The 22,949-nt window shown below is 44.8% G+C and overlaps 1 protein-coding gene across 1 annotated transcript in view; it reads left to right on the top strand.

The window, feature by feature from the left end:
- The window catches only part of GAP43 (growth associated protein 43), a 62,519-nt gene extending 41,033 nt beyond the window's left edge, over positions 1–21,486 (top strand). Inside the window, exon 3 of the mRNA XM_033051194.1 lies at positions 15,493–21,486. Within this exon, the coding sequence (XP_032907085.1) occupies positions 15,493–15,581 (89 nt within the window). The 3' untranslated portion in view covers positions 15,582–21,486. The remainder of the gene's footprint in view (positions 1–15,492) is intronic.
- Positions 21,487–22,949: the final 1,463 nt, after the last annotated feature.

A 22,949-nucleotide genomic window follows, 5' to 3' on the forward strand; every position in this document is an offset into this window, starting at 1 on the left:
TCAGTAGTCACTCATGCTAACACACGGCTCTCTACGGCCAAGACCAGTGGTTAAACTCCAGGGAGATTTTGCTCTAAATCACTTTCATTACAATGCTTTCCACAGTGGCCCACTGCATGTGTTCAGATCATCTTCAGAAAATGCTCCATGGGAAAAAGCCTTTCTATAAATGATAAACAAAATTTCTGCTGAGAAGGGCTCAAGTAGCAGACATATGGACACTGTGGACAGACAAACAATGAAAATTAAGTGATGGCTGTTTACTGTAGCTGCCAGAAGTGCTCTGCATCACTGCCAGTGTCATCTCTTTACACTAGGATTAAGTAGGCTGGACTTTTCTGATAGTTATGAGCTTGCAGAGTATCACCTGGGATTTACAGCTCCGGGGAGCTTAAATTCAAAAGTAGAAATACTGACTCTGTAGTATAGATGACTGCCACATGCAGAGAAAAAGGATTTGGAAAGTTCACCAGGTCAGCACAGTCAGATTAGCTAGACATTCCTCAAGAGCTATTTAATAGGTGCATTAATACTGGATTATCAATGTCAGTGCAGCGATCACTTCCAATCTCTGTGGAAACTTCATAGACTCTGGCAAGGTGAAGTTGCACTCACAAGGATCCATGCAAATAACTGGTAGAGGAACATAGAAATTGCCAAACTAGGTCAGAACTAATATCCATTTATTGTACTTCTCGCTGTGGCAAGCACAAATCACTGCTATGGGCATATCTAGGTAAAATGCTTCTCTGCTGCTGGGACTCATCCATGTCTTCTACTGTCTAAGATTGGGTTTAACAGGTAAAGCATAATGTATTCTCACTTTTTATGCTGTGGTGTTATATGGCATATATCTATGTGTGGCAGGGGGGTGGTATGCACACAAAATATCTGATTGACTAAGTATCAACAGCTTTCCCAACTCCAACGAACTGTGCAATGGCCAAAAAGTTCAGTGACGAATTGGCCACCATTGCCTTAAATAACTTTCTGTACTTGTGCTATGTCACAGAAACAGCAAAAGCTTGTGGTAGCCCTAATTCCTGCCTTTGATTAGGGTATCATAATACAGTATGCACTTATGCACAGAGGGCATAGTCTCATAGCTCTTGCTGTTCATCTCTTCCCTGAAGAAAACACAAGCAGTGCTTTCAATTGTTTTTTCTATTAAATTATTCACATGCCTTTTAGGAACTCTGTTGCTTTTCCCTGCACTCCCTTCAAATCTGCAAATCTGTTTTATGAGATGGAATGACAGATACTCTTCATATTAGTCCAAAAAAAGCTGTAACGTTTTACATGTTTCCAGAAACTCATTATTTCTTCTGTTTTGTTCCTCATCCCAGTCCTTCTGCACACCAATATCTTTCCTTTTTACAGACAGCTACTGAATGAGCACTGATGACTGCAATGACTCTTTTTGTAAAGACACTACTGAATTATTTTATTTAGCCATATCTGTGAGACTGGGCAGTGGCCAAGAGACCCAAGGGAAATATAAGCAGTGACAGAAGGCTTACAAGTCAAGCCACTGACATCAGCTCTGTGGGATAGTTTCCACCTCCAGTTCTGGACCTCCAATAGACCTGTGAAAGACCATATTACACAAGCTCAATTTGAACGGGTTTCTAGGGACAATATTTCTCAATACTACATTCATACTGCAAGCTTGATTTAAAGAAGGGCTTCCTCATTTTCTAGCTTTCCTCTCTGGACATCTTTCAGGCAGAAAATAGATGAGATATTAAAAATAATCTGTGTGGCAAACCCAGATTATGGCGAGTACTGCTATCATGTGCTTTACTGTTCTTTGAAGAAGAGTTTGTTCTGGTTTTGCAGGTTACTGGAACTGTGACTTCTTTCCTACTTCTGTACTCCTTGCCAAAGATTCTCTTTACATATCCTTTAGCTCTAATGGCCTGTACCATTTAAGAGCCTTGGTTATCACCAAATGTGAATTTGATCTGTGCAAATGTTTCTTTTTTCCTTTCTGTGTCCTTGGGTACATGAGTGTCAGCATGGGACACTGGAATAGAGTGGAAAATCTCAGCTGAAGTCCTGGCAGTCAGGAGTCCACCTTGGACACCTGCCCTTTGATAGGCTGTAGTGTAGTCAGGAAAAGAACTATGGAAAGCTGGACAGAGTCCAGGAATGTAAAGGAAAACGCTGCTCCTCTAATGACCAGAAAAGCAAGACTCGGTGCTTCATGCAAATAAGTCTTAGATAAAAGTCATAAGGTCCCAATTATCCAGTGCTCAAAGAAGGACAGACTTCCCAGCTGTACCTTGAGGCAATAGCAAATGACTCCTCTCTTCATTATTAAAGAAAGCAGAAGGTGGAAGACACTATTCAACCTCTCCGTCTTCCTTCAGCAAAACACAGTAATTGGTAATGCTAGTAGTGATACCTGGACATTACCTGTAACCTCCAGGGCTTAATGAAGAAGAAAATCTCTCTGACATTTGGAAGAGCATCCAAATCCCAATGCTGAAGTGGGTGCAGTGGTACCGAACCATAGCTGATAATGCAGTGCAGGTACAGGGAAAGGGATAGAACAGGAACAAGAGCTGTGACCATTATGCGGAGCACTCCCCAGTGCTGCTGACTTTGACAAAACTGTCTTTGCAGCTGTGAAAAATGTTTCGAAGACGTCACTTGATAACACTTGAAGAGATGGAAGATGGAATAAAGTAAAAGTAATTCAAAGTTGGGGTGATGGCAAGTACTTGTAAAAACGACTTTGATGTTCTTCAAAGCTTGGGGCACACATTGTTTTGGAAATGGCACAAGCCTCTAACAGGGACGAGTGAATCAAAGCTTGTGTGGACTAAGTCCATAATGGCCTAGTTTTCAAGTGAAGATGGGCTTAGGAAAAAAAAAAAAGAGTACATATTCCAGTTTAGACATCCTATGTTACTATTCTGCTTATGCAAGGCTAGGATATCACCCGTGATTTCAGCCTCAGTGTCACAAGCAGTTCAAACAAACCTCCAGTCATTGGTGCTGAAACAAGTAATATGTCACAGGAGACCAAACCCTGGGACCAATCCCCCCTTCAGAAGGTCTGTCCCTCTTCAGAAATACTTTTGAGTTGAAGTAGTCTGTCTTAATCTTAGATTTGCTCACAAATCATCTATATGTTTGTCCTCCTGGAAGGCACTTAGTGCAATCTTAAAATATTGGTCCTCTGTTTTCTCTTGTTAGAAGGAATGGAAATCCCCCCCATTCACAGAATCTGATCAGAGGACTGCTGTGAGTTTATCTTCAGTAGGACTGCTACAGTTCACGGGAACAGAAATTCTTTGTCTACATTCACAGTCCAAGTGGTACACCAGGGATCCAGGGGGTGAAAGGAATTGACTTCTTTATTGCCAAATAGTGAGGAGGTGTGAGTGTCACCTGGATCTTGCAACTCTGTTAAAAGACTGCAAACAGGTTTGGTACCTGCCTTTAAGCTTATCTTTGGGGCTGAAGGTATGTTTCCAGAAGCACTATTGCCAAGCCTTTATTGGGAGGCTTACCAGTGTGGCCAAGCATGGTGCCTGTTGGACTAAACTTTGACCTCTTGCCCATGACACAACCTCTCCCAAACACAGCTGAGGCCCACCAGGAAGGTGTGGGGAAGAAATGCACAGCACTGCTGCTGAACAGCAGATTTTGGTCTCCAGTGACACTAACCCAGCACTGTTCACTGCACTCAATAAAGAGACAGAAAATGAGAAAGAAAATGGTTTTTTGTGCCTCAAGATAGAAATATTTTTCATTGCTGAAGCCAAATGACTATGAGAGAGATGGATGGAGACATCAATTTTTACATCAGAGAAGAGGGAAAATATTCCAGGCCCTCCTAACTGATGTAGCATGCAAATACTTCTTGGCCTCATTTCTAGAAAAACACATAGACATGGTTCTGCCAAACAGAGGAGTTAAGCCTGATGACAGTTCAAACCACAACTGTTCTGGGCTTCTGAGTACTGATAAACTGGACTTTTTCTGTGATAATATTTTTTTTCATTAATTTTTAATTATTCAAACCCAAACATAGTATATACCATTACCAAGAATTATGGTATTTCTAGAATAAAGTAGTAAGAAAGTCTTTGCTGCTTTTAGAGTAGCTGGGATGTGAGGGTCAGGTCCCCCTTGAATGGGACAGAAGACAGGATGCTTCCTTATGCTCGGAAGCTGAAATCCAGTGAGCTTTGCAAGCAAGCCATTGAGCTGCTGGACAAATTTTTCCCTGATCCCTCCTGCTGGAGCTATTCCACTTTGTATAAATTATTTATTGTTTGCTGGAGCCAGGATGTGGCATTTGGTCTCCCCTATTCCAGATGACTGCCCTCACCACTGGTCTACAGAGTCAATGTTTTCCTCTGGCTCAATAAATATTTAATGGTTTATGGAAGTGGAACAGCTCCAGCAGGAGAGGAAGAGTAAGAGAGATGTGTTCATTCACATGGATACCTCACAAGTTTGCTCTGTGACCAGCAGGCAAGGCCTGAGCCAAGGACCTTTATAGCAAATAAAATCAGCAGGAGGAGACAATAAGAGCACAAAATGTTGGGGTGCCACTTCCTATGCCTCAGTGCAATTTCAGAGCAATGTCAGAGCAGCTCAGGCCTGATGAGCTCATGCCTCATATCAGGCCCTCTTCTTATGACCACCATTGTCAAAATTATGGTGCTCAAGCCAAAATTATGGGCTGCTCCACCTTGGCCAAAATTGTATGAACTCTGCATGTGGAAGCTGTGGTAACTGGCAGCTTCTGTGGACCTGTGCAGAGCTGGGCTTCATGGCAGGCTTTGGCTGTACATGAGATGGTAGAGGAGCAGCTAATGCTTGGTCCCACAGCTGAGTCAGGCCAAGGGAAATGTCCTTTGATGAGGAATAGAAGCCTTGTCATTGCAGACTAGCTCAGAAAAGGGCTGTAAGGGTACTTTTTTCCATCATAGTAGACAGTACTGAGGAGCTGTTGACAACCCAGACATTCCTGCTGCTCCAGAGAGTAGGTGCACCCAGGCTATGGCACAGCTGGCTGCGCACAGGGCATGGGGGTGCCTGGCTGTGCCTCTAGGTGGTGCCCCCAGCATTTGCAGCTGTCCCACCAAGTGCCCTCATGTCACAGCCGAATTCATTATCTGCCTGATGGAATTGTTATTGTGAAAAGCCAATTAAACCAAGATGGCTACTGTGGGACAGCCACATTGGTTCGCTTGGCACAGCACTCAGAGTTCAGAGACTTGACAGTCCCTCTCCAGCTGGGAGAAATGGCTCTCAAAACTGGTCAAAAAATAATAAAAAAAATTAAAATAAAACAGAGCTTGCCAAATTTGAATTAAAATCAGAATTACTGATGCAAGCTGCTGCCACATTCACAAAGACTGGTGCTGGGATTAAGAGCTCTCATGAGAGGTTTTCCAGGCAGCTCCTTCCTTCCTTCCTGCTGTACAGCTTGTCTCTTTGAAATGGCCAGCACCAGGCTCAGGGCTGCCCTACACCTCCTTTTCCCTGGAGGTGACCACTTACTGGGCAAGTATCACACACCTCTCTCTGGTCATAGAGATTTCTTGGGGCAGAAGGGATTACTTCACAACCCAACCTCTCACCTTAAGTCAAACCAGGAGGATCTGGCCTCTATATGATCTGGGGAAAGTGTCCAGCTGCGTACCCAGTTTTGCAGGACAGGTGCTGTGACTCCTGATCATTCCATCCTTGGAAAAGCAGTTGAGTAGTCCCAGATATGAGATTTCAAGAAGAGGCGATAATTACTCTGCACCAGCAATGCCACTGTGATGTCTCAAAATGGTTTTTTTCCCCACAAGTGTTTGTAGTTCAAAATGCCTCTTCCTGTGTCTGGGGTCTCAAGCCTTCTCCTGATGAAATGAAAAGCAAAGGCTCCCAGGAGTTTCCCTGGGTACAGTATGAAGCCTAAACTGCCTTCTGGAGAGCAGTGTCTGTGCTTCATCCTGCACAAAACATGCTGGGATTCTATGGGTGTGCATCAGCCATGTGTTTGAGAAATATTAGTCATTTCTTTGATGCAAAGAGCTGGTGGTGTTGATGTTGCAGCTTCTGGGGACAGTTATCAAGAAGATGGTTGTGGAAAGCCTGACAATAGGCATTTAATTAATTTTAGCATCCAATTTGCAGAACTTTGGTGCATGATGATGGACGGGAATAGACTAATGATCTCTAAATGAAATTTCTCCTTCATTTAAACTCGAAATGGGAGGATGGCAAAGGGAAGAAAAAGAGGCATTTTATATCCTCCCCTTGATTGTAATTCCCTGCCTTCAGCTAGATCAATATCATTTCTGCTGGAGATGGAGGCTGCCTCTGGTTTCCATGGCAATGTGGTTGTTGGAGGCTTGCAGGCTCCACGAATCCCCATTTTATCAGTCTTCTAGGTTTTAATAATGGAGACCAGCAGTCAAGCAGCTTATGAATGGCATGTGTCTTTTGGGCTGGGGGAAGGGAGGTGGGAGCATAGTTTGCAGTAAGGGCTGTAGCAATTTGTTTCCCTGCCACCGACAGCTGAAGGGGGAGGAGTAAATGGGGAGGAGCAGCACATCCATTAATTCTGGATGCACTAAAGGAATTTCTAGAACATTTTGCCACAATTACAGAAGATTTCCTCCTTTAGTTTCTTTTCCCTAGCCAGTTTTTCCAGGGAAGGGGAGGAGAAGAGCTTCACAGTCAGTCCTGTGTGAGGAGATGGGAGCTGTAGAGGGAGAACCCAAAGGCTCTACCACTCTGTATGTTTCCTTCCTCTTCTTAACCCTCTTTATTTCAGGATCAGCAGTGTGTGAATGCCAGCAGTCTGCCACAGCTTCAGGTTCATTTTTATCCCCCTACTGATCCTATCATCATTGCCAGGCTGCTCAGCAGAGCTGTGAGATGGGCAGACCTCTGAGGACCTGATCTGTCTGTCAAACTTCTGTCACTTGCTGTGCTATTCTCTGTGCATCTGCTTGGCATCTCCAAATTCAAACCTCCATTCATTCCCTGAATTAACTACTTTGCTAGGAATGTCCTGGCTGTAGAACAATCTGTCACTTCAGGAAGGTTCAATTGGCCTAAATCTGTTCAGGGTACTTCCATTTCTTCTTATCTTTCCTCTGATTTCTCCCCAATAATCTCATAAGGCAGTTGCTCAAAAGAAGCTAAAGAATAAATGGATGTGTCTTAGAAAGACCTTGTTCTTCTGTCCCGTCTCATACCCTCTCTTTCTAAACTATCCTCCAGAACTTAAACCAGCAAAGGAGAAAAGATGGGTGACACAAAAGAATGCTGTTGCATGATGAGATGGGGACATCCTGTTTTCCAATACACGTGCCAAGAGCAGCTGTCAACTGTTATATTCCACAGCTGGAAGGAAGTTAAAACTTCCATATTCAAGCTCCTTGAATAATAAGGTATTTAAGGAATTAAAGAGTACCCTTTCTGATCTGCAGGACCTATGTGAAATCAACAGGGGCAGGGGGGGAGAGGAATAAAGAACACCTTATTCTAAGGTTTTCCTCAGATGAAGTAATGAACGCAGGAGATAGTAGCTAGAAGGGCCAGTAGCTTGGAACCAGTCCTGGAGGGAGCTCTTCTGGTCATTCAGGACAGCTGAGCACCTGATTGTTCATCAGATCAACTCTGATCCCAGTTCATGGCTGGAGATACCCTGCACAAGTCACTTCCCATTTCTCCCCTTCAAGCTCCCTGGCTTCAAATTCCTCCTGGTTCCCATGGAACCTTGGTCTTCGCAGGTCTCTTGAGGTGAGGTCACAACATCTCTGAGGTCACAGCAACTCATGCTGTTCAGTAGGAGGCCCCTCCATGCCAGTGCAATGTATCTGTCTCCAAGGCACTCTCATCCTGAAAGAGCTCTTTTACCTTGCCTTTGGCCACTGTACTGTGCAGTCTCCCGCATGCCCACCTGGTGCGACAGACCATCCCCACAGAAGCACTGTGATCCTGTCCTCCCTGGAGCTGCCTTTGCTTGTAGTGTGACAGTGGCCAAGGGACTGGCCTTACTAAAGGGGATCTTGCTGTCTGAAAACCTAACCACTCTGCTAGAACTTCTTCCAAATGTAGCTGGATTGAAATTGCCCACTTAAGGGTACAGTAGGCAGGAAGTTTGGGCCAAAGGTGCTGGTAATAGGCAGTGATAAATGAACAGTCACCAGTAGGCATGTCATTTTTCTCAGCTTCCATGTCTGGCTGCATTATGGGTGTGGGAAAGAAACAGCAGTGGAAGAAAGAAAGAGAGCTGCTTCTTTTCCATTCTCCAGGATGGAAGGATATTTGCAAATGTAGCTGTAACAGGGTTAACACCTCATATCCACAAGGAACATCCTCCCTTTTCTCTCCCCACCCTCTTCATCACTCCCATTTCTCTGGAGACCTCAGTGCACCCTCCCTCAGCCTAAGTTGGGGAGTTTCTGTGGCAACCCATCAGCTGGTGTCTAGACACTGTGAAAGATGCTTTGCAAGGGAGCTGTGAGCCTGACTCCCCTCAACACCCCCTCCCCGCTGCTGTGTACCCTGAGCATCTCTCCCACCATTCCCTCCCTTTCCATCTACTGCACACATGGATGCCAATGCAGGCTTGGATTTCCTTGGTGGTGCTGGAGGAAGAAAGGCATGGGGTGGGATGAGAAGCAATGGAAATCCCTAAACCACTGGCTCTTCAGCCTGACAAGGCACAAAGGCAGCTGGGGCAACAGAACTGTGTCTGGCTGTCCTCTGAGGATTTAGCAGGATCAGAAAAAGAGGCAGCTGTCCAAGCTTGGACGAAAGTTACCAGCCACAGGACTTGCAGAAGTTGTGGGTCTTTTGGTGTGGGTTTTTTTTTTCTTTTTTTTTTTTTTTTCCCTTCACTGCTGGGGCAACGGAACCATTCTTATATGCTTCTGGAAAAAGATGAGGTGGTACAGGAGGCCCAAGTTACCATGTATTGGGGCCATATTAATAGTTTTGTTTCAACCTTAACAGGCTGACTTGCTTGCTTCTTTCCAGTAATTACTGGGTGACTTTCCTGGACCTCCTGCCTGCTGCTTGCACTGGGAACACTCCTCCCCACCACCTTGTTGCAGGGTGTGCTAAAGGTTTGCAGATCTCCCCAGTGTCATGTGCTCACCAGGACCTGCAGGGCTCACAGGAATCAGTACCACGGGTCTGTCGCTACTGGGTGAGGGATTCACCAGGGATTTCGGAGAAATCATACAAGTTGATACCCTGACACAACCACTTACTTGAAATACCCCATTTCTTCATTTCTCAGCGTTTAGCTGAGGCAGCATTAAGTCTACCAGTTTTCAGAAGCAGCAAGTTGGGAGAGCAGAGGATTTTAGCTTTACATATGACGCATCACAGGGCTGACTGCAATGGGCTAACATGGATCAGAAAGAGAACTGTGTAAGCAACAGCTCTGAACCTGAAGTGTGTCTTGTTTCAGCAGTCTCAGACCTACCATCGTCTGCCTGGAATAGACTTCTGGCTGGCTAGAAGGACAGATGGATTGGGACAGATGAATCAAGCTGTGAAGCCTGGATCCAAATCTGGATCCAAATGTCATTAAAACTAGGAGATGCTCAGGGCAGAGATTTTAAATGAGGCTTTCTAGTGCTCCTTATCCTAAAAAAAACCGAAAAAAATTAAGTAGAGTCATCTCTGGGTCATGTGAGATCTGCATATAAGAGGACAGGAAAGCCCAGATTAATATTTGTGGGCAGAATGACGAACCAGCTGAAGGACAGGCTTTCAGTTCCGTCTCTGCCCAAGCTGTAGCTGGCAAAGGACAGAGAAGGGAGGATGCACAACAAATGCTAGAGAGAGCAACGTCTGAGTAGATTTGGGCAGTACCTCAGTGTGAATGCACAGGAGAATTCTAGCTGCACAATCAATATCAGCAATAATTATGCAAACACTGAGAAAGCAGCAAAAGCAAAGTCTCTGCATCTGTATTAGAATCCCATAGTGTTCTGCAATTTCTTGTCTCTTGGCACTGGCGGTGGTAATTTAAAGATCTGCAGTGGAACAGAGACAAAAAGGAAGATAAAACCCAAGCCACCAGCCACAAAAGAAATGATCATCAGAGAGGTTGCTGCTACTGTGGTCATAAGCTGATGTCTGCTCTGATTTAATTAATCTTGGCAAGTCAGTCGGGAGCTGGGCAGGTCCCAAGAGACAGTGTTTTACCAGGAAATCCACTCAACCTAATTTCACTAATGTAGGGCAGTGGAGAGACTTGGAGAGGAGCCTGCATGCTCAGCCATTAGAGCATGGCGTCAGCAAAGGCAGCTGGAAGCACCACCATCCAGCAGAACTGCTGCTTGCGTGCGTGCCTCAGCTTCACAGCAACCAGAGCTCATATGTTCCAGGTGTTTGCTCCCCAGCAGGGCTCGCAGACATGACTCTCACCCTTTCCAGGAAATAAGTGGAGAGCTGAGGGGCAGGAGCTCTTTAACATCCTATTGCAGCAAGGATCTGTATCTCACTTCCATGTTGTTAGCTTTCCACGAGTAATGCTGTTGCCCAGCATGTGCCAGTTGAAGCTGCAGGTATGAAGCCTCTCTTTGACACAGGCCCTTCAGCTGGGAAGCAAACACACATCAGCCTCTCCCACCATGCATCTCTACCCTTAAATAATTCTGCAGTAACTGCTTAAGGTTTGCCCAAGGCTGTCCAAAAGGTTTCTCAACTTGACTGCACCATCCAGAATGCTGAATGGAAGTGACAAGAGTGGCAGCTCAGCTCATAGATGCCTGTCTCTCTGGCAAAATTATCCTATGCTATAAGATGATCTGGACTGCAGTATAGATTTCCAAAGATTGAAATAAAAAAAGATTGAAATAAAAAAGCAAACTGAAATTTTAAAGCTAGAAAGGTGGGACTACAGGACTGGAGTAACCACGAACCGTGCAAGTGATGACTGCTGTGCATTAAAAGAATTGTAAGGGTGGTGATTGCAAGCACAAACCAGGTTGGTTTTGTTGTTAGTTTGAGGTGATTTTTTTTCAGCTTTCTCACGTAGCCATTCTTGCTTTCGCCTTCAGGACTGAATTTGATTTTGGCCACCCCTCAAGTTTTTGGTTTGTTTGGTTTTTTTGGTTGTTTTTTTTTTTTTTTTTTTTGCTTTACATCACAGCTCCACCTCCCTTCCTGCTCTCTTTCCTCTAATTTGTGAACATGGGTATTTCTTTTTGCTTTGTAGCTGGAGTGCTCTAGAACAAATGTGAATGTCTCCACCTTGGCTTGCTGCAGGTGTAGCTATTTCTAGGCTGCAACTTGTCCTAAAGTAGGCATCCAAATAAGACAGGTTAATAGAGTCTTAGAAATGTGCTATTCATTTCCACTAATTAGGAAGGAAGGAAGGAAAGGATGAGAAGATCAGTTGCACACATCTCTCTGTAGATGTCTGGAGTTAGGTGAGATGTCCATCCACTCTGACTTCAGCTTTCTCATTTCATGATATCACCACATGCACATTGATGTCACTCCAGTCCAGGTCCACTTGAAGAAAGAGCTCATTGCTTCCTGCTTGTTCTGTCCCTTGCAAGTGGACAGGGGGTTCTGACCGTGCAGGCAGGAGGAGATCTCACAGTGCTGGCATGTTCAGAAGGGAGGCAGCTTTAGACAGGTGGAATTTTGGCTGCCCAGGATGAAATGCTTTTGTTCCTCAAGCAGGGGATGGCCTAAACTCTCAACTACTTTTTTGTCATCTTTGCACTCAAATGCAAAGTGAATGAAAAATGCCCAAACAGTGTCGTTCTGTGCGGTATAATGGTATTTGTCCACTGCAAATCCACAGGTTTAAGAGTTCAAAAAAGTGCAAAATCAAGATTAGTATTGGGTAAAAAGCAGTGTAAGAGATTCCTCTCTGATGTATGGAATCCCCAGGATAGTTATCTACTAATCTCCCTGGGGATACCTTGCGTCACTTTTCTGGGACACTGAAAGCAAGGCTGGAGAAAGCCTGGAAAACACTGCAGAAATAGCCCGCATCAAACAAACTGGTGAGTCAGATAAACTGCCTCACATTTCCTTGTGGATCAGAAACTGCTATTACTGGCCCTGATGTCACTGGTGTTGTGATGCATTACTCCCATTGCGCAGAGTGAACCCTCTTCGTTTTATTGCTGTGTTTTAGCAGTGCCACAGCTTGAAACTTATTTTTTCACACTGAATTCTTTTTTCCTTCATGATATTGCTTCTTGCTAAAGTTCATCATTACATAATAGCAGCAGGTTGCTTCTTTTCCGTCATCCCAAGGATCAATGAAGTGCTGGTAAAGCTGCTAGGAAATAAAACACAGCTTAGCAGGGTGTAGCAGTACACAGAGTGTTTCCCCTTACTGCTTCAGTATCATGCAAGAGAAAAGAGGGAGAGGGATTCACTGAATTCTGTGTGATAATTCTTATTTTTAAAGTTTGTTTATGCTTGGGATATGCACAGCCCAGCATTTGAGTTGTACAATCCCTCTCTGTTGACTTGAATGTGTGAAGTGACTTTAAATTGTTCCTGCTGCTCCATGACCCCAGTTAGTCCAGTCTATTTCGTCCATGGCAGAAATCAGTGCAGTCTCTGGCCTTTTACAGCAGAGTCATCAGCCTGCCACTATCTGCTCCCCAGAGAACATTAATGGGGACAGTGAGGCACCTCTGCGCAGTTCCTCTGCCAGCCAGGGGTCTCTAGGCCCCATGGGCAGTCCCAGGAAATTAGATTTGCCACTGTGGTGAGCTGAAAAGGAATGGAACATGGCAGAAAATTGTGTTTCAACTTGCCTGCTTATCCTAGAGCAAGGACAGCTTGGGAACACTGTGAGCTAACCAACATCACTGCCATCTCCTCCACCTTGAGTGTGAGCAGATTTCATGTCCACCCCGCCCCGAGTGCTGAAAAGAGCCCACCACTGCAGGAGCTGGACCCTACTTTCAGCTGGTGATTAACAGGGCATCTATGCGACTTAGTAGCACAGCAGATGTACAGGACCCACCGGTGTCTGTCTGTCCCTGTGCTTGCTGTGTTACAGGCCTATCTGTTGTGCCGTCCTGAGGGGGCTGTGGAACTGCCAGATAAAACCTGCACATATTTTTGGTCAGAAGACACAAAAAGTTTTAAACACAATGAAAAGCTGTGTCAGGACTTGTGCTCTCTTTGTGGCTCTTCCACTCATCTTCCATGTACATGAGGATAAAACCCCAGAAATTCTGCCTTACTAGGATCTGTCAGAGCCTTGTAAGAAATCAGACTTTGCTGCTGGCTAACAACAGTCTTTCCACTCAAATTTAGGGTTAGATGGTTGCACACTTGGATTCTACTCCCAGCTTCGTAATTCAGGGTGTGTCCTGCTATGAATGCCTTGAAGAGCAGTATTAAATGGACTCTCTTCCCTCCCACTGATCAAATCATTCAGGAAAATTAAAAAAGTAGGCCAAGCTTTCCCTTTCAATGATACTTGTTACAGTCCTTTTTAATCAGTAGCCAGTTTTTTCTCTGGTCTGTGGTGGTAGCTGTACCAGACATCCTGCTTAGCTGTTCTGTATCAAGGGAAGGAAAGTCTACAGATGTTTTTGCTGACAGGGGGTTTGCAGATGCAGTGCTGAGGCCATGGGGATGTTCCCACAGAAATTTTTCCTTCTGGAAGATCAGCAGTCAGAATTTAGTAAGATGAAAAGCATGTGAAGGTCCAGAAGCAGAGCGTGTAATGAACATGATTCAGAATGGAAAGTTGTACATAACTTAAAGGTGATTTATAAGGAAGTGGTGCTTAGGAACATGTTTAAAACCTAGGCTAAAAGAGCTCAGGGGAAGAGGGAAGCAGGAATGTAGCACCTACTGCCAGTATTGGAAGAAAATACAAGTCTGCCATCTGATGGCATCAAATGGACCAGGCCAAAATGCATGAAAGGTGTCAGTAAGTTTCACATCCCAGTTAGCATCCTCTTGGGTATGAGGATGCTAATCCTCACAAACTAAACACTAGCAACTGAACATCCTCATTGTTAGGCTGACAGCAAGGCCCTGGTGTGATTTTTGTGTACACAAAGTAGCTTTGCATCAGACAAATCCCAGACACAGCTACCCTGTTCTGGAGAAGAGAGTTTAGCCATATGGACATAAGCTGTGTGGTGCCAGTTGGCCACGTGGCCAGGGAGCAGTCCCCAGCCCATTTTATTTACTGATATAATGTAGTTTGATAGCCTATCAGAGAAGCCAAGAACTGTGCAGGGAAACCCAGTGCTCTCTGAATGAGATGGGTACAGGTATGTGTCATACCAATGACATATCTGTCCCACACCACCCTGTCCTTCAGTACTTGTTTCTCCTCCCTGTTCTTTACCCCAAGTCTGGATTGCTGCTTGCTTGACCTCTCCATGGGCTATTTATGTATGGGACTGGGAGCCAGTGAGGAAAAGGGAGAGATGGCAATAGAGCAGACCAGTCACTACAGTACACTAAGACCCTTGTGCATTATTCCATTTTACAGCCCTGCAGCTCTGGGTCCACCACCACCTTGTCCTGTAAAAAGCAATTCACACAGTATATGCACTGTTTCTGAAAAGAGGCTGGGAACATGTTGTGTACCCTGATGAGAGCTAGGCAGTAGAAACTCTGAGACAATTGAATCTGTCCTGCTGCAATGAAGGAGGCATGGGCTAGATGAACCCAGGAGTGAGATCACTCCAGCTTGAGGGGCATTACTTTTAATTTGCCTTGTTCCTCCTGGCTGCCTCTGCCTTTCCCTGGGTTCTGATTCTCTATCTAGTTTATTGTGGTATAGCTCCTAGCACTAGTTTTAACTTCTCATGTGAATGGTGTGCCAGAACAAGGTGTCTGACTGACAGGCCGACCCAGCTTCCAGTTATACTCACTGCTTCCCCCCAGGGCAGCTTTGCTTTTGAAAGGAGAGACCAGAAAACTGGAGATATGTGGCAACCTCTGGATGAAGGTTCCCATTCTTGAAGGCTAGAGACATTTCTCTAAATCTCTGTTCAATGTGAGAGAAGTCTGAGTTACAGGGTATAAAATTTTTCCCTCTGGGTCTTGCAGGCTTCAAGTATGTAGAGTTTTTTCTTTATGACTCCTTAAGTCTCAGCTGAGAGTATCCATATTGTAATTGGGGGACAATGATTCAACTGTGGTTGGTACAGGCAGTGGGTTCTGTAAAAGGGTGTGTGATCTAGCTGATAAGCCAGGAGTCTAATCAGAGCCCCTAATGAAATGAAATGAACAGTGGTTGTCTGTCACATCAGCAGTGAGCAAGGCAGCTCCTTCCAGTGGCGCACGCTTTCTGGCTGAAGGTGTTTTGTGAGAGCTACATATTTGCCTGCTGAGCTGAACCTTGGCATGTTTTTCCCACACTGCAGAAATTCCAGGGACTTTGAGATGTGGGTGACTCTGGAGAGAGAGAAACTTGAAGCCATTCAGTCCATCAAGCTGTGTGCACATGCAGGATGCTCTAGATCATGGCTGACTAACCATCTCTTTTCCCACTAGATGCTGTAGAAGAAACCAAACCTACTGAAAGTGCCCAGCAGGAAGAGGTGAAAGAAGAAGAGAGCAAGGCGGACCAAGAAAATGCCTGAACATTAAGAAATTACTCCCCATTGCCCCTCCCTCCCTCCCCCTATCCTCTATCCTTCCTTCCCACCCCAATCTCGATTTCCCCCCTTCCTGCTCACGTCTGTGAGCCTGTCTGTCCCTCTCCCATTACCACTTAAACCCTTTTTCTCTCTGTGTGGCAAACATTTAAAGAAAAAAAAAAAAAGCAGGAAAATCCCAGTCAAACAGTGTGGCTTAAACATTTCTTTGTTTCTTGGTGTTGTTATGGCAAGTTTTTGGTAATGATGATCCAATCATTTTGGGAAAATTCTTGCACTGTATCAGAGTTCTTTGACCTGGCGCGTGCGTGTGTCTGTCTGCCCACTGCAAGCGCTCTCTCTCTCTCTCCTCTCTCTCTTTTCCAAGTGTGTGTATGTGCAATGTTACGTTCATCTGAGGAGTCCAGACTTACTGAGTGAGTTAAAACAAAAGAGGGGAAAAAAAAGGTTCTTTTCTTCCTTTTTCAATGTGATGGAATGAACGAAAGAAAAAACAAACAAAAGACCAAACACAACAAACAAAATGAACAAAAAAGAATACTAAGCCCCAGCTTGTTTTCAGAACTAAAGCAACAACTAGAAAATGTGCCAATTAGCGTAATGCTTGGATCCAGGCTCCTTTTTCAAACTGAACAATAATTATAATAAATGAGAATAATTATCATTAATTTTACCGTGTCACATTTCTATGCTGCTGTACATCCTGCTGGCCTGTGGTCTTTGGTGGGCCGCTTCTTGCGTGGCCCAGCTGTGCTCCTTGGCTACCAGTCAATGACTGACTGTTCTCCCTGGCACTACTGAGGGGATTTTTAAGGGAAGCAGGCTTGGATTTTGAGCAAGATGTTAGCACTAGCTAACATAAGTAAGGAAATTAGCAAAATCAGTTTTAGGAAAGATCATTGAAAGCATCCCTCTAGGAGACCTCTAGGCCCTGATTTGGAGAACTATGGTGACCTTGGAGGCATAAGCCTGCAGAGGGACCAGCTTTGATCCACGCCCAAGGTCTAACCCCTGCCAAGGGATGGGCCAAGGGCTGTGAGGGGACAGGGCCCTAGGACCTGAACTTCTCACCACAGCAGGATGTTGCTCACCCCATTGGGCTGGAGTTGAAGTCCTTGAGTAGCATAGCGTGGCCCCTCAAAAGTGTTCTGTTTGGCAAAATAAATTGGGCCAGTTATTATTCAATATTTATTGAATAAATGGGCACATGGGCAGGATGAGGCCTGGTGGTCTAGGATCCAGCTGGTGGCACTAATACCACCACTAGCTGATGGTATTAGAAATACCTAATTCCTGCTCCTGCTGAATCCAGGGTGTTTCACCCAGCTCTAATGAGGGCCAAGGCTTTCAGCTGTCATTTATGGCTGTCGACAGAGCCCCACCTCCTTAATCTTCACCACTGCTTCCCGCAGGTTGTGGTCTGTTCCCTGGTGCCACCCAGCCTGTCCAAGTGGAAAACTGACAGACACCAAACCCTGAGCCTGTACAGCCATCTGGGTCTGCTGCTGTCTTTATGAGCTGTGAGAGCAAACAATTAAAATACATTTAGTAATATCTGGGCTTTCATAAAAGCTAATTACTGCTCTTTAACTGCCCTGATTATTTTCATGTGCTTTACCAGCAGCTCCTGCATGGTTTCCTGACTTCATTGGCAATGACTGCCAGAGTACCCTGCAGCATAACTTTGTGATGCTGCAGGACCAGGATTAAATTGTCCTTGCAGCAGGAAGACCAAAAGATGAGAATGCTGACAGCTCCAGCATCCTTTGGTGGCTGATACTTCCATGGGTGAGTGGCAGCCTTCAAGGGCTGGCTGGCACTCCATGTCCTACTCATTTGTTCTCCTCCATCTCTTTGTTGGAAATAGGGAGAAAAGATGAACAGTATCTCCCCATAAATGGTCACTTTGGATGTATACTGCTCACTGGAAGTGCCATCAACATGTCAGGATTCATTTCCATGTGCTTCCTGGCATTCTGCAGAAATAAGAGAGAGAGAGACAGGGAGGGTTTTTTCTAAAGAGAGGGAAAGAGAGAGTGGGAGATAGATTGGACAAAGATTTTTAAAAACAGGGATTAGAGAGATGAAGGGGGGAAAGATTTTCGAGCGGATAGATGGATGATAGGGAGAGAAAGGGGAGTATAGCTAGAGAAAGAAAGATTAGAGTGCAAAAGATGAGAGAGAGACAGGAAGAAATTAGATAATATGGAGCAATAGATGATTGATAGAGATAGAGAAACGTAGATAGCTAAAGTAGATTAGATGGACTAAATAGATAGGAAGATGGGCTGACTGACAGATAGGTATTGTGTCATACTTCATAAATGATATATATGCTAATATTCCCATGTCATGATGGGTGGTAAACCCTGAGACACCTTCCAGCCTGACCTCAATTCAGCAAATGTAGCGCAGACATCAGGTATTGCTTGGACCGTATGTCAGGTCTCACCACCCCACCCGTGTCTACCATGGAAGCAGCGGGGTGTGGATGGTCTTTGGGAGGGATAGCACTCTGAGGAACACGGGGGCTGAGGCGTAGGGAGGAGAGGTGTACAGTATGTTTGCTGTTCGTAGCACACAAGGGGCCCAGCCCAGCACAGACACTGCAGACACCCCGTGTCTCTAGCACCAAGCTGAGAGAACTGAGGTTCAGCTCTCAGGATTTGTGGGAGAGGTGTTTGGGAGGAGGCAGGAAGGAGGGACCACGGTTTTTGTTTGGCCTGATCTCCTGTCATGACCATTTTAAAATATTTTCTGTCTTGCCTGTTTCTGCAAAGATCACATGGTTTCCCTGCTCTTCGGATTTCAGATCCCAAAGTTTTCATCTTGCCTCCCCTTTGCTATTACTATTTTTAACTTTATAAGGAAAAGAAAACCACTTCTCATGTCTTCCTGGACATAGGCCTTCCTCCTCCCTCCTCAAAAAATGAAACAACTTTCTCTCCCCAGGGATGTTTTATCTTTCTATTTCGCATGTTGCCTCCCCCTTGGCTGATGGTTGGGGCATCGTGCGTGTTTAGTCACCATTTGCAAGAACACACTTTGCCATGTTGCTTAGAGAACAAAGGGTTAGGTTTTGTGTTTTGGTTTCCTCCCCCCTACTCCCCCCTACAAAGAGAATGGGATATGTGGTTACCAACTGCAAACCTAAATTATTTAAATACGAATTCTCTCCCTTGGTTCCAATTTAAAATTACTATCTGTAACCAAGCACCCCCTATCTTTATTATTGTACCGTGTCCTGATCCTGCCAGAGAGTCAGGGCAAAGAGAGCATGAGAGAAAGCCCAGAGACAAACCCTGCCTTGAGCAGGCAGTGGTTTAATGTGTAATACACAAGATTTGTATAGGAACCTGGGATGTCTTCAGGGTACAGGAAGAGAGCAGAGAAAAGCATTTGAATTTCCTTGAGTTGCCTCTTCAGCCAGATTTTCAAAGGCTAAAAGTAAACACTGTAAAGGATGTAGCATGGGACGGAAACTGGAAAGAGAAAAAGGGTATTTGAGGAATGATTATTCTAGCAAGACATGAACTGAGCTGAAAGCAGCAGAAGAGGCAGGAGATCCCAGAAGTGAAGAGTGGGGCAAAGAATCATCAGGGGAGTAGTTTAAGCTTTTCTACTATTCATGCTGTAACAACTTACAGGAATTCCCCAGGGAATTTGTATCTAATTCTCTCTCCCTGAAGAGGATAAAGGTTTGCCTGGAAGTGTCTGTGGTTGTTACTTTATGCAGGAAAAGGGCAGGGCATGTCAGTGACTCCCACTGGGAGTATGGTGCCTGGCCTCACCATGCAGTGCTATGGAGATTCAGGGTCCTAAAGGGGCTTTTTCCATGCCCCTGTTGTAAGATGTGCTAGTGACCCACAGCTATCCTAAATGCTTGTACCAGCTGTAGGCCAGCTCTTGACATTTCACTACATTTCACTAGACTAAGCCTTGAAAAATTGAAAGAAATTCCAACATAAACTCCCCATCAATGCAGTAGATTGTAAGCATGCATTTGGTCTGCTTAGCAATGCTTGTGGCATTCTGACTGTCTGCACTGATAGCAGATGAAACCCCACAACCCTTGCAATAGTTGCATCAGCCAAGGAGCTTTTCCTTGAGCCTCATTCCAAAGGGAGGGGAAGGGCATCCTGCTAAGATCCCTTCAGACCCAGTGTTTTCTAATACTAAACCCTAATGCAGCCCCATGAGGGGCTTTAGCCACAAGGAACTCACCCGTGGTGACCACATAAATGTCATTGCTTGGGAAACATATCACTCTAGATGAAAGAAATAGCCATGATTGATGGAGAGGGGTTTAGAAAAAAAGGAAAGAAAACAAAGAAAGAGGGAATTCCTATCAAATTCCCCACAGGAGTTATTTCTTTTCTCCAGTGGTCTCCAAACAGCAATCTAGAACTTGTGACTTTTCATACTGAAGGTCTGCTGTTTGTCATAGGTGTCTTAGAAAGGAAATTGAGTGGATGTGGTTTGCAGAGGTGGAGGGAAGGGTTTGAATGAATGTTTTTGTGGTTCCTCTTGGCTAAGAAGTCTGCTTGGCAGTCACCTGTAGCTCAGCAGCACCAGAGGAGACATTGGGGGGTCCTCTTCCAGGCCTGTGCTCAGATTCCTTGCTTTTCTGCATTGCCACATTAGCACTTTCATTGGATATTTAGAGCACCTCAGGACTGGTTCTCCTCTCGCTCACACTGGGGTAACTCAGGAGTCGCTCCACTGGAACCAGTGGTGTTAATCTGGTGTGAAAATAATGCGAGAGGAGGATTCAACTCCTCGGGGGGGGGATTTTCCAGGTCCCCGAGGGGGAAAAAAAAAATCAATGGGAGTTACATGTCTAACTGCCACTTGTGCCTGTGAAAGTCTGCCCCTTATCTACCTATATGTATATAGGGTACAGTTTTCAGAATAACCTAAGTGACATGGGCACTTGAGAACACACACTTCACTGGTTTTCATAAAGACGCAAGTTCCTAAGGCCCAGATGCTGAAGGATGTCCAAACTCCTCTCTGCAGCACATTTGGGGGTCTCAGGCCTGAAATTCTCCAGTCGTTTCCCAAAATGGAACTAAAGATCACAAGTCATTTAGGTGGTCCTGAAAGCACTACCCTCTATCCATTTTTCAGGGTGTTGATCTCAGGTCGTGTGCGAGCCTGCATTCTTACCTACAATGCTTTATTACTACATTCTTCTGTTGAGCAATACTTGGAAGAAGAGGTGAAGGTCGAGATTTGCAGAACAGGCTAGTGACCTCAGTGGCTCACATCTGGAGTGCCCAACTTGAGAGACACCTCACTGGGGTCCAAGCCACAGGTCCCCTGTATGTTCTGAAAATCAAGATTCATGTATTACACACCCAGAACCACTGGTCACTTCTAAAAAAAGAAATCCCAGCCTGAGACCTAGACTACTCTCACATAAGAAAATCCCAGGTGAACTGTTCACCCAATAGCTTGGTTTTTCTGCTCATGCCTGTTCCCAATGAATAAAACAAATCCCTGTGCATCACCTAAGCCCTATTTTGAGGAGTTCCACTGGCATACAGCTGAAGTAACTAAGTAATAAATCAGGGCCTGAAGAAGGTGGCTACAGCCTAGAGAGTATCAAGAACTGTGACATGTCTGGAAGCTAAAAAGAGCAGAAATTGAGAATTAGAGCGGCCCATTTCCGATGCTCTTGTGTGAGGATCTGGAAAGAGTCTCTCACTCATTGTACTTGTGCATTATGAATGTGTCCATCTGCAGAGATCTAATGTACACATATGTCCTGAATATTGTCCTAAGGTTGCAAGCTTCAAAAATGAGACGAAAACATTCCCGAGAAGTGAGAATAATACAGATGTCTGTATTTGAAAAATTGGTTCAAATAAACTCTCTCACTTATAGATATATGTAGTTGTGTGCAATTATTTGCTCCTGGAATAGAAATTTCTCCCTTGTGTAGGGCTTTGATTCTTTTACCAAAAAATCTCATTTCATTCTCCCTTGACCTTCTAAGTCAAGTCCTACTACTGTTGGGAAAAAAAGCTTTCTACTTATTCTGTCTGGGTAAAAAGAATGTTAAATTGAAATGTTGAAGTCTAAGGCCATAGAGGCCAGTATGTTTTTATTGTGCTTAATATCCATTGAGGTAGAATATTTAACTGGCCTGATGGAAGATGTGGTCTCCTGTGCAAAAGTCCTGGGTTTTTATATAACATGACACAGATATCCCCAGGGACACTCTGACCCAGGAAAGGCATGTGGCTGTCAGAGCACTGCCTAGAAACTGACTGGAACAGGCTGAACTGAGAAACACTTTGAACCACAAAGCTGCAAAATGTCAATGGCCATATCTGGGCCTGGGTTGTTCTGAATCAGGGAATCTGCTTGGATGTAGAAATGGGAATAGGGGTCACCAACCAGTAATGGTTGCACCTTTGGGGATCATCCAGTCCAACCCCTCTACCAAGCCAGGGTCACCTAGAGCAGGTGGCACAAGAGCCAGAATGTCCAGAGAGGGACAGTCCACAACCTCCCTGGGGAGCTGTTCCAGTGCTCCAGCACCCTCTATGGAAAGAAGTTAAGCAACCTTGTGCAAGCTTATCTAAAGATATCAAATTCCTTATTGGATTTAAATCTTCAGTAGCTCACTGGAAAACCTCAGAAGTTTTTTAGATAGAAATTTATATACTTCAGCAGCTAAGAAGCCCCACCAATTATTTCCCTCAGTATCAAGTTTGTACCAAGTGCAATACAAACAGACCAGGAATTGCTGCCTGGGCTGTGCTAGGCTTCTGACTTAATCCTGAGCTGTATCTGACAGCAGCTCAAGAGCAGAGCTGAAATCAAGTATTTTTGTCACATCTATTCATCCCAGGAAGCTTCATAACCACTGTTTAGAAATCACTTGCAACTCATCTATGAAATACAGCAGCTGGCTTAGCAAGGGCCCAGAAAATTCCTGATGAGGTTCCAAGGAGCTGCCTGGGAAACAGATCAGACCTCACCACCTCACATGGGTTCTGGACAAAGTGCCAATTTACAAATGACACAATTAGACGTCTGTATTCTTGTATGTAATCATCAGTTGCCTTGTGGCTTCTCCAAAAAAGGCGTGGACTACATCTTGTGTACAAACATATATTAAGCATTCAAAATCAAGTGGTTTCAATTAGCCACATCACTAGATTGCAGGGATCAGTCCTGGCAGATTGGCTTTGCTTTTGTGGAGCAAAACACCTCTAAAAGGACACTCAAGGACCTCTCTCCAAGTAAATGGTTGTCTTGAGGTAGCAAGGCTGTCTTGCACTCTTTTATTTGCTGCACAGCAAAGGGGGAGGGCAGGAGCTGAACAGTTGGCCCAGGGCA

The sequence above is a fragment of the Catharus ustulatus genome, chromosome 2 (assembly GCF_009819885.2).
Source record: "Catharus ustulatus isolate bCatUst1 chromosome 2, bCatUst1.pri.v2, whole genome shotgun sequence".
Taxonomy (NCBI): Eukaryota; Metazoa; Chordata; class Aves; order Passeriformes; family Turdidae; genus Catharus; species Catharus ustulatus.